Below are 15,416 nucleotides of genomic sequence, written 5' to 3' on the forward strand. Positions count from 1 at the left end.
ACTGCCTTCCCCACCCCACCGCAACAAAACCCCAGATGTTCCAACCCTATGATCAATTGCCAGCTTGCAATTTGGATGTTATGCCTCCATGAAAAATGAGACTTTTAGACTGGAAGCCATAACCTGCTTACTGTGTTGTTAGCCATTTAGTGAGGTGGATCCAGAAAAAAATACAAGTGGAATACTACCTCTAAAGAAAAAATCAAATGCCTTAAACCCTGCTCCCTAAACGCGGTGAGTTGGCAAGAACTTTGCATTCTTTGGAAGATAAAGTCTCAGCCTTTCAAATAAAGTTAGTAAGCAAAGACACTGGACTTGCCATCCTGCTTTGCAAACTTTTGCCAAAAAAGGTGCAGCATCTCAGGCTTGCAAACGGCCAGATCCCTCTAGCCTTTCCATTTGTCCCAGCCCTACTTAAATGCACATAAAGGTAAAGGTAAAGGTCCCCTGTGCAAGCACCGGGTCCTCGTGGCGCAGAGTGTTAAGCTGCAGTACTGCAGTCAAAAGCTCTGCTCACGACCTGAGTTCGATCCCGACGGAAGTTGGTTTCAGGTAGCCGGCTCAAGGTTGACTCAGCCTTCCATCCTTCCGAGGTCGGTCAAATGAGTACCCAGCTTGCTGGGGGTAAAGGGAAGATGACTGGGGAAGGCACTGGCAAACCACCCCGCAAACAAAGTCTGCCTTGGAAACGTCGGGATGTGACGTCACCCCAGGATGCTATTGTGTAGCTAACCCTCATGTCAGTAAGAGCAGCAGAAGTGAAAGGCCAGATGCTGCACTATGCAGATTGCTGCGAAAGTACAGGAAAAACAGCATGAGCAGAGGAGAGAAAGGTTCTGGCGGCAATCAAGGACCAAATGGGACATGTGCCCCAGATTCCTATCGAACTCTGGGTCTGCCCTAATAGGAGGAGGAGGAAGAAAAAGAGTTGGTTTTTATACCCTGATTTTCTCTACCTTTAAGAAGTCTCAAACTAACTTGCAATCGCCTTCTCTTCCTCTCCCCACAACAGACACCTTTGAGAGGTAGGTGGAGCTGAGAAAGTTTGGAGAGAGCTGTGACTAGCCCAAGGTCACCCAGGAGGCTTCATGTGGAGGAGTGGAGAATCAAACCCAGTTCTCCAGATTAGAGGCCACCACTCTTAACCACTGTACCACGCTGGCTCTCGGGGGGGGGGGGAATGAGTCTACTTTGAACAGTAAAGGGCGGGATGTTCTCATCTCCCAGCTGTGGACACTTCTTGTCTCAGAATTCAGCTGATGAGAAAATCACTGGAGGGGAGGGTGGGCAGAGGACTGTCAAGAGGTGACAACTGCAGCCCTCCCTGCCTGTGTATCCTTTTTACTTTAAAACATACACACACAACCTCCTTTCTGTGCCACTCCATGTTCAAACCCAGATATGTCGCTATCCACGTTTGCCTGCCTTCCTTACACAAAGGAAGACATTGTCTTCTGTTGCCCAGATCTAGGTAAGGAGACCTGCATGTCTGCACGCCCGTACCACTTTCAGGTCTGGAAGCTACATGCACCAACCAGATGCACATCCAAACGTGCATTCAAGTAAGAATGCAGGTCTTTCTCAACGGCGTCCCTTTGCACAGGATGTCCCTTTTGATGTGCATCCGAACATACATGTCCCTCCCTTGCCTGGCACGACCCAAGCAGGATCTTGGGGGCAAGGGCTCCTTTGACAGGCAGACAAAGAAAGAAGCTTGCCCATTAAGGTTTAAGGAGAGAATCATGAGTGACCAAAGAGCGGCAGAATTCCTTCCTCCTGAACGAGAGCCACCAGCAAAGAGTCTCCCTCTCTTTCATTTTTTGGGTGGAAAGAAAAACAGCATTAATTAAAGCAGGGGACTGAAAAGAGGAGGGGGGAAAGAGCCCCTTTCAAGGGAAGCTGGATGAATGTGAGACCCAACTTCACAAATCCCTTGCAAAAAAAAAAAAAAAAAGCTTCCCTTTGTGCTGCTGGTTTTCGGATTGATGGGCTAAAGAAATAGAGAAGGATGAAAGCAGGGACAAAAAATCGCCAGCAGAAATGCAGTCTCCTCATTAATTCCGATGGGTAGCTGTGTTAGTCTGTCTGTAGCAGTAGAAAAGAGCCAGAGTCCAGTAGCACCTTAAAGACTAACAAAATTTCTGGGTCTCGTTCTTACACGCCCAGGGTAATGCTGATCACCACTTTGGGGCCAGGAAGCAATTTTCCTCCAGGCCAGATTGGCCAGGGATCCTGGAGGATTTGTTTTGCCATCTTCTGGACATGGGGGAGGGGTCACTGGGGGTGTGTGTGGGGGAGGTAGTTGTGAATTTCCTGCATTGTGCAGGGGGTTGGACTAGATGACCCTGGTGGTCCCTTCCAACTCCTAGTGGTAAAAGAGCAGCAGGCAGCCTGAAGGAACCCGATGCAGACCTGGGCTGAGCCAGCACCAGAATGGAGACTACATAAGTGAACTCCTGTGAGCATCTTAGAGAAAAGGGCAGCATGCAATTGTAAAATAACACACAGTCCCCACTTTAAGCGTTTTTTTTAGAATTCCTGTTCAGAGTTTAACTATATACAAAAATATATTGTAAAAAACAAAACGAGTATGTATTAAAGTTAGCAGTATAAAATTACAAATATTTTCATTAAAGTATGTATAAATTAATCTTGAACTATATTTTACGAAAAGGTATCCCAACACAGTCGTTATTCATATCTGCAGAAAAAGACACAGCAATTGTGAGTGTTTACAAGGGCAGGAGAGGATGGCCAGCAACAACCTCAGGAGATCGCTCTCTCTCTGACGCTGCTACATCAAAAATCAATCCACGTGGATTTCATCAGCTCAGTCTCCACCACACATTTCTGCCCAAACAGCTTTTTCACATACCTGTAAGTATAAGAAGAAGAAGAAAAGTTGGTTTTCTATACCCTGCTTTTTCTCAACCTTTAAGGAGTCTCAGAGCGGCTTACAATCACCTTCCCTTCCTCTCCCCACAACAGACACCTTGTGAGGTAGGTGGGGCTGAGAGAGATCAGAGAGAGCTGTGACTGGCCCAACGTAACCCAGCTGGCTTCATGTGGAGGGGGGGGGGAATCGAACCCGGTTCACCAGATTAGAGTCCACCGCTCCTGACCATGCGATCAATAACAGATAGCCAATCGAAATATTATTTTCTCATCTATCCCCAGGCTTTCCTTAAACTCTGATCTTTAACCAGAATGGTGAAGAAGAATACCAAAATGCTTAAGGAGTCAAACCCTGCCAGGTAACCTCAGCCCAAGACGTCAATCATTTGCACATAGTCACCGTGACTCTCACACCCACAAGGAGTCATCACTCAGCCCTTCGGGCTCAAATCTATATGTTTGCATGGGTACAAAAGAGGCATATGTGCGCTCCTCGTATGTGCATGGCTAGTATCTGAGTGAGGTGGGGTTGGACCCCACCAATCTGTTTTAATGACGGTGGTGCTTTCCTTTAGTGCAGGGGTCCCCAGCTTTCCTCTAGTGCATGGGTATCATAGTACCTGCCACACCTTTCTTGGCACCTGCCAAGTGTTTTTAGAAAGTGGTGGGGGCACGTGGGGCTCTTGCCCAGCAGGGCTTCTCATTGGCCATTGAAGATCTAATGAAAATAACACTGTCTCAACGGCAGCTGCCGTTTGCATTATTCTCTCTCGCCCCTCTTCCCCAATGTCTTTTCAATTACCCCTCTTCTCCCCTGCACTTGGGCTTCCTGTGTATGTGGCCCTGCCTCCCGCAGCAGCCATTTTTTGACTGTACCCACCACTCTGTGTCCTAATTCCAAAGGTGCCCAAAGGCTCAAGGAGACTTCTCCTTGGTATGTGGATTTCTTCGACTGGCAGAAGAGGCTCCTGCCTCAGGGGAAAACTCACATGAACACATGAAGCTGCTTTATACTGAATTAGACCCTTGGTCCATCAAAGTCAGTATTGCCTACTCAGACCGGCAGCGGCTCTCCAGGGTCTCAGGCAGGGGTCTTTCACATCACCTACTTGCCTTGTCCCTTTAACTGGAGATGCCGGGGATTGAACCTGGGACCTTCTGCCTGCCAAGCAGATGCTCTACCACTGAGCCATGGCCCCTCTCCAAGGCTCTCCGGGGTCTCAGACTGAGATCTTTCCCATCACCTACTTGCCTGGTCCCTTTAACTGGAGATGCCGGGGATTGAACCTGGGACCTTCTGCCTGCCAAGCAGGTGCTCTGCCACTGAGCCACAACCTCTCCCAACTCCTTGTGCCTGGGGAAAGTGTGGCCTTTAGCAGAACAGGATCCAACTCGCAACGATAACACAGTAACACTTTCCCAGCCACCTGCATTACGTTAGGCTGCCCGTTATTTTTACTTACTTGCCAAGGTCCTGTCCAGGTCAGCAATAAGCTCTTCCAGTTCTTTTGTGTCTCCAAGCTTTGCTGGAAAAACCCAAAATACACACCATATTGATTGCAAGGTATGTGCCACATAAGACAAATAAAAACTCAGTTGCCCGTTCTTCTTTGTAAAGAATTTGTCAGCCAGCAGAAGACTGGCTGTACACACACCCTGGAGAGACTTGGCATGGGGAATTTTCCAGATATGCAAACACAGACATTTCCTTGCGTAGAACAACTGTGCAACTCAGAATTAAGAAGCCAAGCCTCCTAAAACAAATAAGTTATAACATTACCTTTGTGAGTTACTATTTCAGAAGTGGCTGTGGTTGGAGCTGGCAGGGTTGGGGAATTCAGCTTCTCATTGCTAAGGCTGAAACTGTTCCTGTAGAGTGAGTCTGCACCTGTGAAAGACACGCAAAGCATGTAGACCCAGCAAACCTCCGCTAGCGGTGAAAAAATAAATAAATGGATATACATGCATACCATTCTGGCTAGGCAACAACATTTGATCAAGTGGTAGGACTAAATGTATGGTTAAAGTTGATTAACACAGAGACATACCGGTAAATCAATAAGCCTTCTAAAAACCTAGTGCTGGAATGGAGGTTTAATACAAGAGTGACAGAAACGACAATTCCCCAGGAGCACAGTATTGTTTTATCCTTCTTGTTTGTGGGCTTCCTAGAGGCGCCTGGTTGGCCACTTTGTGAACAGACTGATGGACTTGATGGGCCTGGGTCTGATCCAGCAGGGCCTTTTCTTGTGTTCTTATGGAGGTTGGGGCTATCCATGGCTGCTAGTCCAAATGGATACCTATTCTCTCTAGGATCAGAGGAGCATGCCTATTATATTACGATCAGTGAAACACAGGCAGGATGGTGCTGCTGCGGTTGTCTTGTTTGTGGGCTTCCTAGAAGCACCTGGTTGGCCACTGTGTGAACAGACTGCTTGACTTGATGGGCCTGGGTCTGATCCAGCAGGGCTTTTCTTATGTTCTTATGTTCCAATACTAAAACAAAACAAAAAAATGACCAAGGGGAAAGATAGACCACCAGCAACAAAAATAACAGACACACAGGAAGTTCCTGTTTGCACTTAGATGAGTTCCTGGACTATCTTGTTATCACTCCGTCTAATAGGAGAACCTGTCTGGTGTTCAATGGAAGATTTGGAAATCTACCCTACCCCGGAAGACTTTGCTCATGCAATATGAAGAAAATCAATACGCTTTCTCACATGATGCTGGAGAGTCCCCATTTCAAACTCCAACGTGACCAATGGATCACTCCTATTTTAATGAAATTACCTGCCACCCTAACAGATGATAAAACAGTCCCCTTTTTGCTGGTGGATAGAGATCCAAGTATAACATTGGCAGTGGCCAAGTATCTCTCCACCATATTTTCCTTAAAGAAATAGAAAAAAAAACCCTCCCCATTAAGGTGGTGTGAAAGACCCCTGCCTGAGACCCTGGAGAGCCACTGCTGGTCTGAGTAGACAATACTGACTTTGATGGACCGAGCATCTGATTCAGTAGAAGGCAGCTTCATGTGTGTTCATGTGTGCAAGACCTGTGGGTCATAGGAGCTTGGAAGGAAAGGAAAGGAAAACTAATAACGTTGGGCTGTAAACAGACAAGGGATCGTGTATACTCAAGGGATTCCTTAGGTATGCATAAGTTGGTAGAATCACTCATTAAGAAACACCACCCTCCCGTGGCCTGGTGAAGACTGACCGTGCTCCAGGAGGCACTGAAGCCTGAAAGAAGCTTAGGGTCAGCTAGAGGGGAAGGTGGGGGGAGAAATCAACCTGCTCTGAGAGATTATAGCAAGGGGTCCCCAAAAGTGGTGCCCACCAACATATTTCCTGGTGACTGCTGAGGGTTTTGAGAAAGTGGGTGGGGCCAGGTAGGGCTTTTATCTTGCAGGGCTTCCAGTTGGCCGCTGGAGATCCGACCGGTAGGGCAGATTAAAATAACATTGGTTTAGTGGCAACTGCCACCACAGAGTTGATTATATTCTCTGTCACTCCTCTTTCACAGTGTGTTTTTTTAAAAAGGGACTTCAGTGACATAGAGTAGGGTTGCCAATCTCCAGGTAGTACTAGGAGATCTTCTGCTATTACTACTGATCTCCAGCCGATAGAGACTGGTTCACCATGAGAAAATGGCCGCTTTGGCAATTGGACTCTATGGCATTGAAGTCCCTCCCCTCCCCAAACCCCGCCCTCCTCAGGCTCTGCCCCAAAAACCTCCCTCCAGTGGCGAAGAGGGACCTGGCAACCCTACCATAGAGTCCAATTGCCAAAGCGGCCATTTTCTCCAGGTGGACTGATCTCTATCAGCTGGAGATCAGTTGCAATAGCAGGACATCTCCAGCTACTACCTGGAGGTTGGCAAGCCTACCACTGGGTCAGAATTCCAAAGGTGCCCACGGGCTCAAAGAGTCTGGGGACCCCCGGCGTATGGGATACTGGCGGAGAGGAGGTGTTTTGAATGAGGAGGGGCTGCCAGATTGTTTGCCTTCCTCACAGGCCCACAGCTTGTAAATATCTGAATAGCAAAGCTAGAAATCGGGTCCCTTCGGCATGAATGGACTGCCGTTGAAGCGCTAATGTTGTCTGGGACAAGATATCAGCCAACCGCTGTAAATCATGCGGCATTTGGGGCAAGAGCAGCAGCCCCCTGACAATGGCTGAGTCACTTCACAGGGCTGCCTTCTGGTGATTTAATGTTATTTGGCTTTTGTGCCTCAGCCCTGCAGCGGCTCTTTCCATCTGTCTCTTCCTCTACCAGCAGATTTCTGCCTCTCGGCAGTGGTGTGCGCCCAAAATGTCACAGAGGATCCCGTCTACCGCATGCTTGCCTGCTCCTTCTAAGGAACAGAAAGGGGTACGGTCAGGTACGCTGGTTTGCGTGACGATCTTTCATGCAATCTGGAACTGGGCGGGGAGCCCCAGAGCCAGCTGTGTGCCTCGATACAATTGGTCATCTTCATGTAGAAAGATGTAGACAAGCTGGAACGTGTCCAGAGGAGGGCAACAAAGATGGTGAGGGGTCTGGAGACCAAGTCCTATGAGGAAAGGTTGAAAGAGCTGGGTATGTTTAGCCTGAAGAGGAGAAGTCTGAGGGGGGATATGATAACCATCTTCAAGTACTGGAAGGGCTGTCACAGAGGGGATGGTGCGGAGTTGTTTTCTGTTGCCCCAGAAGGTTGGACCAGAACCAACGAGTTGAAATTAAATCCAAAGAGTTTCCATCTAGACATTAGGAAGAACTTCCTAACAGTGAGAGCGGTTCCTCAGTGGAACAGGCTTCCTCGGGAGATGGTAAGCTCTCCTTCCCTGGAGGTTTTTAAGTAGGGGCTAGATAGATGGCCATCTGTCAGCGATGCTGATTCTATGAACTTGGGCAATTCATGGGAGGGGGGGCATCTTGGCCATCCTCTGGGCACTGGAGATGTGTGTGTGTGTGGGGGGGGGGAGGTAGTTATGAATTTCCTGCATTGTGCAAGGGGTTGGACTAGATGATCCCTTCCAACTCTATGATTCTAAAATTTCTGGCTGGGTATGAGCTTTTGTGAGTCACAGCTCACTGTGGATAAGATCTTGCTATGGAGAAAAGGTTTTTAGCCAGTGATAGAGATGACGGAACAGGCGAAGAGACCAGAACTTCTCTGTAGGTGCTAAACATCAGCACTACTCCTTCTCATACTCATCATTAGGGGAGGGGCCGTGGCTCAGTGGTAGAGCATCTGCTTGGCATGCAGAGAGACCCAGGTTCAATCCCCAGCATCTCCAGTTCAAGGGACTAGGCAAGTAGGTGACGTGAAAGACCTCTGCCTGAGACCCTGGAGAGCCGCTGCTGGTGGTCTGAGTAGACAAAACTGACTTCACTGGACCAAGGGTCTAAATCAGTATAAGGCAGCTTCGTGTGTTCGTGTGTGTTCATCTTCTTAAGCTCCCTTTGACAAAGAAATAATCCCGGCAGTGTTTTCCTTGGTATTTTAGTTGTTGAGGGTTGTACATGACCTCAAAGTGGCCATGCAAGTCCTACTGCCCTGCTTATTAAATCCCATCTTTAGTGTAGCTCAGCTGTGCTCAGGAGAAATTTCTGCCCTGGTGCCATTTAGCACAGAGCCGGAGTTAATGGGCTGGGAGGCTTCCAACAGATTCGGACCAATTGCCAACATTCAACAACTGTAGCGCTGCCAGCTCCATTATACTTTTATTGACTGTTTCACATTCTCGGCGGTTGTTTGTAATAGCAGCCTTGCTCGAATGATACTATTTATTAGGTGAAAATATTCATATTACAAAGTTTCTCGCTCTTACAGTTGCACATGTGTTTGACATCTGTTCAAAGCACACACAGAAAAGGCCGAGAAACAAAAATGAGCACACGGCCAAGCGGAGGTGGGGAGACATGAAATGGGGCAGGTTGGGTCAAGCTTTAACCAGGAGTTTTTAATGTGAGGTACTTAGAAAGGCCTTTTCCTCCTTCTAGAAAACTTACCAACTCTTATTACTTCAGTTATACCCCACCATTCCTCCCAACAGCGACCCCAAGTTGATTACGTCATTCTCATCTCCTCCTCTTTATCCTCACAATAACCCTGTGAGGTAGGTTAGACTGAGACTGTGTGACTACGGTTGCCAGCTTCAGGTTGGGAAATACCTGGAGATTTTTGGGGCGGAGCCTGACGAGGGGAGGGTTGGGGGAGGGACTTCAATGCCAGAATCCAATTGCCAAAGTGGCCATTTTCTCCAGGGGAACTGATCTCTGTTGGCTGGAGATCAGTTGTAATAGCAGGAGATCTTCAGCTAGTACCTGGAGGTTGGCAACCCTTTGTGTGATTGGCTGAGGGTCGCCCAGCAAGAAGCAATTTTCTGGGTAAGGAAGCAGTTTTCCAGGTCAGATAGCAATTTTCTGGGCCAGGAAGCAATTTTCCTCCAGGCCAGATTGGCCAGGGATCCTGGAGGGTGGTTTGCTTGTTTTTTGGCCATCTTCTGGGCATGGAGTAAGCAGGTCACTGGGGTTGTGGGGGGGGGGTTGTGAATTTCCTGCATTGTGCAGTGGGTTGGACTAGATAACCCTGCAGGTCCCTTCCAATTCTATGAGTCTATTATTCTAATTGTCGGTGGAGGTCTCCCAAATCCTGCTCCAACACACTGCACTGGCTCTCGCCTGTGATTTGCATTTCTCTCTTTTCAGACCTCAATCTCGGGAGCCGTACTTTGATAACGTGATCAAGTAACTTGCAGTCTGAGCGCCTGGTCTTCCTTGTATTTCTGACTCACAAGTTCATTTCTGGGAGTCATGTACACGTTTGACTGGAACGGTTCCAATGGGACCCCGGCATGTTCTGATGTGTTCTGATGTGACAGGGACTGATCTGGGGAACAACGACTTGTGCCAAACTGTACTACTATTTGTCAAAAAGTCTCTAAGAAAATTCTTGTCCAAACCTGCTCTTTGAATCGGAACTGAGCTCCTGAATGGATTCTGTTGAGGCTGAAGCAAAACTTACTTATAATTAGGGGTTCGGAGCAAAGCAGGACTGATGCTTACCTTGGCAAGCAAAGTAATGCATGGTTAGCTCTTGCCATTTCTATTCTAGGCTTCCCAGTCAAACCTCAAAAATGCTCCTTAAACATAAGGCCTCCTCTTAAGCAGCGGCAAATTGCTATGCAAGCGATCAGAAACCCTCAGACTTTCCCTTTCACAATCATTACCTATTTTTTCCCAAAGACGAGGGTTATTCTTAAACAGGCTGTTTGCCTCAGCATTACAACGGTAAGTTTGCTTGCATCCCTGGCATAAGTGTGGTACGGTGTAATGCAGGTAGGGCTGCCCGGTCCCTCTTCGCCACCGGTGGGAGGTTTTGGGGGCAGAGCCTGAGGAGGGTGGGGTTTGGGGAAGGGAGAGGCTTCTGTTTAGTCCGCATGGGAAGGAGTTCAACAACACAGCTTTATTTTATTTCAGCACAGAGCTAACTGACACACTGAACGTGCCCTGCTTATATGCCCCCCTGGCCGCCTGCGGCCACTCTTCCCCAATCCGTGACAGGGGGGGAATACTCTCTCGGTGACCGATGGGACATGCTGGCTTAGGGCCAATAGGATCCGTTTGCTTAGCCAATAGGGTGAGCAGGGTTTAGGATCCTTTGTGCGGAACTCAAGCTCCTAAACCTCCCCTTGCTTACTACCCTACTAAATACATACACAACAGCTTCAATGCCATAGAGTCCAATGGCCAAAGCGGCCATTTTCTCCAGGTGAACTGATTTCTATCGGCTGGAGATCAGTTGTAATAGCAAGAGATCTCCAGCTACTACCTGGAGCTTGGCAACCCTAAATGCAGGGGAGTTGAACTCATTTGTTATGAGAGCCGAATATGACATAAATGTCACTTGGTTGGGCCAGGCCATACCTCGCCAGCCCAGATAGGGACGGGCGGGGGGGCTGGCTTCCTTGGCTGGCTCGCAGGTAGGGTTGCCAACTGTTGGAAAATGTGCCCTTCTAGACGGTGTCACTTGCCTGCACATTTAGAGAGGGGGACTGACCAGAGAGTCAGCTAGATAGACAGGACACGGGAAGGTTATCTCTAGTTGCACCTCACCCTCATTTCCTGTCCCCTTTGATGTTTAGAGATATATTGTCAGGGAAACTTCCCCTCTCTCTCTCTTCCCCTTTGCCCTTCATCCAAGGAAGACCTAGAGCCGGGCGCTCCGTGTGTCCAGGCCTTCCCACTCCAAGTTGGAGTGGAAGGCAGATACCTTTTTATACCTAGAGAATTAGCAAGGTACATTAGGATAGGGGACCCTTGTTTGTCCTTTTCATCCAAAGTGTATTTCTAAATAAATGTACTTTAGTTTGATTAGAGCAAACGACTGATGCTCCTTTTATTTTCACACATGCACGCATGGGTAACCTCCTGCTGTTAGCTAAGCTTAATGCACTCTGCTAAATACTGGAAATATCACCACGATAGATATTACCAACACCAACCACCAGGTACCAGCTAGAGATCTCCTGCTATTACAACTGATCTCCAGCCGATAGAGATCAGTTCACCTGGAGACAATGGCCCCTTTTGCAATTGGACTCTATGGCACTGAAGCCCCTCCCCTGCCCAAACCCTGTCCTCCTCAGGCTCCACTCCAAAAACCTCCCGCTGGAGGCGAAGAGGGACCTGGCAACCCTACTCGCGGGTTGGATAAGAGCTCTCAATGGGTAAGATCCGGCCCACAAGCCTTATGTTTGACACCCCTTATTTACAACATTTTCCTAACCAGCCATGGAGAAAGGCGAAACATGGGGTGCCACGCTAAGGGGGGGGGGGGCGTATGTGCTCTTTTTATCTATGTTTGTAGAAGTGTCTACACCTCAATCTAAACAGTGTGAATGCAGCATCTGTCTGAATTTTGACAGAATGTCTTTGATCAGAGCAAAGGAACAAATACTGGGACTATCATAGCATCTCTAATAATAAGGAGCCCAGGATTATGTTACAAACAGGCTATAATTACAGATAAAAAGCAAAGTCTCTGTTTCAAACACAGCTTTCTAAGATGCGCTAATGCCAACGGCCTCAGGACTAGACCTCCACCCGGCCCAGTTTTAATGACACAAGATATAACACGATACATAATGCTAGCATGAAAAACAGACAGCAAAACCCAAAATGAGGCCCTTGTTTTAGTTTCTGGCGGGTGGAGGAGTCTGTGTCTCAGACAGGTAAAAATAGCACGGCGACGCCTTCCCCTCACAAGAAGGAGTTGCAGAAACAAGCAGCCTGCTCAAAGCCGCCTGGTCCAAATTGCCCCTCAGGTTTTGCCCAGTTGGTTTGAAAGCGCCGTACGTCAACATGAGTTCAAATCTCAGCCCTGCCATCCACAGCTTTGGCCAAATTGCTACCAGAGAGTGAATCCAAAGAATTTTAAGAAGAAGAGGAAGGGATGGTTTTTATATGCTGACTTTCTCTACCTTTTAAAGAGAATCAAACCGGCTTACAACCACCTTCCCTTCCCCTCCCCACAACAGACACCCTGTGAGGTAGGTGGGGCTGAGAGAGCTCTAAGAGAGCTGTGACTAGCCCAAGGTCACCCAGCTGGGAAGGAGTGCTCACCACCTCCCGAGGAATCCTGTTCCACTGAGGAACCGCTCTCGCTGTTAGAAAATTCTTCCTAATGTCTAGACGGAAACCCTTTCGATTCAGTTTCAACCTGTTGGTTCTGGTCCGACCTTCCGGGGCAACAGAAAGCAACTCGGCCCCCTCCGCTATGTGCCAGCCCTTCAAGTCCTTGAAGATGGTTCTCATATCCCCTCTCAGTCTTTTTGGCATTGCCACACACAAGCATCAGAAATGCCCAAAGAGGAAAACGGTTTTGCCTCCAAAAGTTGCAAGCCAAGCAACATCCTGAATGGAGCACAGAAACAGCGGGGAAGCATCAGCGGAGCAACATGTCTTTCACTACACGCACACACTGACCGCTGGCTCAGGAGCTGAAACCACCCAGGCCCGGGCTCTCTTTGAGCCCGCAGCCAGCAGCTTCCGACTGCCAGGCTGAAAGTGGGAAGCAGGTGGCTCGCTCCGACCCAGCTCGCTATGGGGCAGGCTCCCGTTGCAGAAGAAAATGGCCACAGACATTCTTTTACTTGGTCAGGCAGAAGATAACTCGTCCCTCAACTTCCCTAAGCTCTCCTTCCCTGGAGGTTTCTAAGCAGAGCCTAGCTGGCCATCTGTCAGCAATGCTGGTTCTGTGACCTTAGGCAGATGATGAGAGGGAGGGCATCTTGGCCATCTTCTGGTCACTAGGGGTGTGGAGGGGGGAGGTAGTTGTGAATTTCCTGCATTGTGCAGGGGGTTGGACTTGATGGCCCTGGTGGTCCCTTCCAACTCTATGAGTCTATGATTCTAGGGGCCTCTGCAAAGGTGATCTGCCCACTTTAGCGTAAACCTACCTTTGTACCACAGGTTGCTCCACTCTGGCTTTTAAGGCAGATGATGAGAGGGAGGGCACCTTGGCCATCTTCTGGTCACTAGGGGTTTGGGGAGGGGGAGGCAGTTGTGCATTTCCTGCATCGTGCAGGGGGCTGGACTAGATGACCTTGGTGGTCCCTTCCAACTCGATGATTCCATGAGCAGTGGCAATGGCCCCGTACCCGGGAGAGGAGCCTTTCCAAGTCTGCCCCCAGGGCCGGGGCATTTCCCGGGCAGCAGACCACCCCTGACCCTCCCGCCCCTTGCTACCCTGCTGCCCTGTCTCCACCAGCAGATGTTTAGAAGGGGGGGGGTTAAGAAAAGGGCCGCCCGGGGGGCGCGTCTCTCACTCTGGGCGCTGCTGGTCCGCTTGGTGCGCCGCAGGGGCTGCTCGGAGTGGCCCCGCTGCTGGCGGGCGGGGGGCGCCGCGAAGTCCTCCAGCGCCGCCTCGAACTCGCCCAGCGCCGCCTCCAGCTCCCCGCCGGCCCCTGGGGAAACGGGCGACACGGCCAGGGGTCAGCTCGGCCCACCAAGGGGCCTGGGCGCCGACAGACAGACAGACAGACAGACAGACATCCCCAAGAGGGGGGAGACATTCCGGAGCAAAACCCCCCTGCCAGGTAGGCTGGAGAACCCGCGGCGACAGGCAGGCACCTCCATCCAGAGGGACGGGCACGCGGCTCCTTTCTGGCCGGCTGCGCCCCCCCGCGACCGCAGGCCCCGCAGGCTTTGCACCCCCCCCCCAAAAAAAGCTTTGCAGGAGCTGAGCTGGCCGGGGGCCGGAGGGGCCGGAGGGGCGCCCAAAAGGCCGAGCGGGAGCAGCGCCTGATGCGCACGGCGGGTCTGGCTGCGCCAGATGTGGCGGCATCCAAGGCCCCCCCACCACACACCCCCAAGCAGTGTGCCATGACCCCCCACGTGGGCAACGTACAATGACACCCCCCCACACACATGCCCTGGGCAATCTCACCCCCTGCAAACACAAGCCATGTGCCATGGCCCCCCACACGTGCGAGAACCCCCTGCATACACAAGCCATGTGCAATGACAGCCTCCCCCCCCCACACGTGCAACGTACAATGAGCCCCCCACCCACCCACACCCCCCCGAGCCAAAACACCCACTCTTCTTCGGAGGAGTCCCGAATCCCCCGCCCCTTCCCCCCGCCCCTTCGTCCTTTGGGGGGCCGAGGCCGCTCTCCCCCCCTCGCCGCCACGCAGGGCAAGGCACGGCTCCCGACGAGCCCGGGACGCGTGTCAGCCGGCGCCTCCCTCACCTGGGCGCTCAGCGGCGCCTCCTCCTGCCTTGGGGGGCTTCATGGCCCCGGCGCCGGAGAGCACAGAGCCGCGACCCCCGCCCGCCCAGGCTGGACGAGGAGGAGGAGGAGGAGGAGGAGGGAAGCCCGCCAGCCCGCCCGGGACCCTCCTCCTGCTGGCCCCCCTCGGGAACGACGGGGCCGGCGAGGAGCTCCGACGGACCCCCCGGAGTGAGCCTTCCCCCGGAGACCCAGCCCAGCCTCCGCCGATGCCTTGGCAAGAGGGTCAGAGAACAGAAACATGGACTCCTCGAGTTGGCAGGAAGGGACCACCAAGGTCATCTAGTCCAACCCCCTGCGCAAAGCAGGACATTCACGACCACCTCCCCCCCCGCACACCCCCAGCGACCCCTACTCCATGCCCAGAAGATGGCCAAGGTGCCCTCCCTCTCATGATCGGCCCAAGGTCATAGGACCAGCATTGCTGACAGATGGCCATCTAGCCTCTGCTTCAAAACCTCCAGGGCAGGAATGCTCACCACCTCCCGAGGAAGCCTGTTCCGCTGGGGCTGGAGGCCCCCGTTCACTTCACACGTCTCTTTCAGAAACGGAGGCAGGCATGGCACCACGAGTGTCGCTTATTGCAGCGAAGCAGGAATGCAAGGGGATAGCACCTTTATTTGGACACATCCTCCCTGTTTCTTGCTGTCCTTCTTGTTAATTTGAAGTTAACATGACAAGCGGGGACCCGCAAGGAACTTGCAAGGAGGGTGCATTCCTCCCACCCCCCTTGCTG

General features: G+C 50.9%; 1 protein-coding gene across 1 annotated transcript; it reads right to left on the minus strand.

Moving 5' to 3' along the window:
• Positions 1-2,824: 2,824 nt before the first annotated feature.
• Positions 2,825-14,684, minus strand: RGCC (regulator of cell cycle). The gene is made up of 5 exons (XM_056862120.1): positions 14,642-14,684; positions 13,716-13,853; positions 4,676-4,783; positions 4,359-4,421; positions 2,825-2,875 (listed from the first exon to the last, which is right to left on the minus strand). The coding sequence occupies exons 1-5, from the start codon at positions 14,682-14,684 to the stop codon at positions 2,868-2,870; spliced, it is 360 nt and encodes a 119-aa protein (XP_056718098.1). The 3' UTR covers positions 2,825-2,867.
• Between the last annotated feature and the right edge of the window lie 732 nt (positions 14,685-15,416).

This window comes from Euleptes europaea, chromosome 16 (assembly GCF_029931775.1).
Source record: "Euleptes europaea isolate rEulEur1 chromosome 16, rEulEur1.hap1, whole genome shotgun sequence".
Lineage (NCBI taxonomy): Eukaryota > Metazoa > Chordata > Lepidosauria > Squamata > Sphaerodactylidae > Euleptes > Euleptes europaea.

Excerpts from the sequence above, each read along its gene's own strand:
- RGCC (XM_056862120.1), bottom strand. The coding sequence starts at position 14,684 with ATGAAGCCCCCCAAGGCAGGAGGAGGCGCCGCTGAGCGCCCAG. Across the intron at positions 13,854-14,641 it reads AGGCGCCGCTGAGCGCCCAG|GGGCCGGCGGGGAGCTGGAG; the intron begins GTGAGGGAGGCG and ends CCGTTTCCCCAG. Across the intron at positions 4,784-13,715 it reads GCGGACCAGCAGCGCCCAGA|GTGCAGACTCACTCTACAGG; the intron begins GTGAGAGACGCG and ends TGTCTTTCACAG.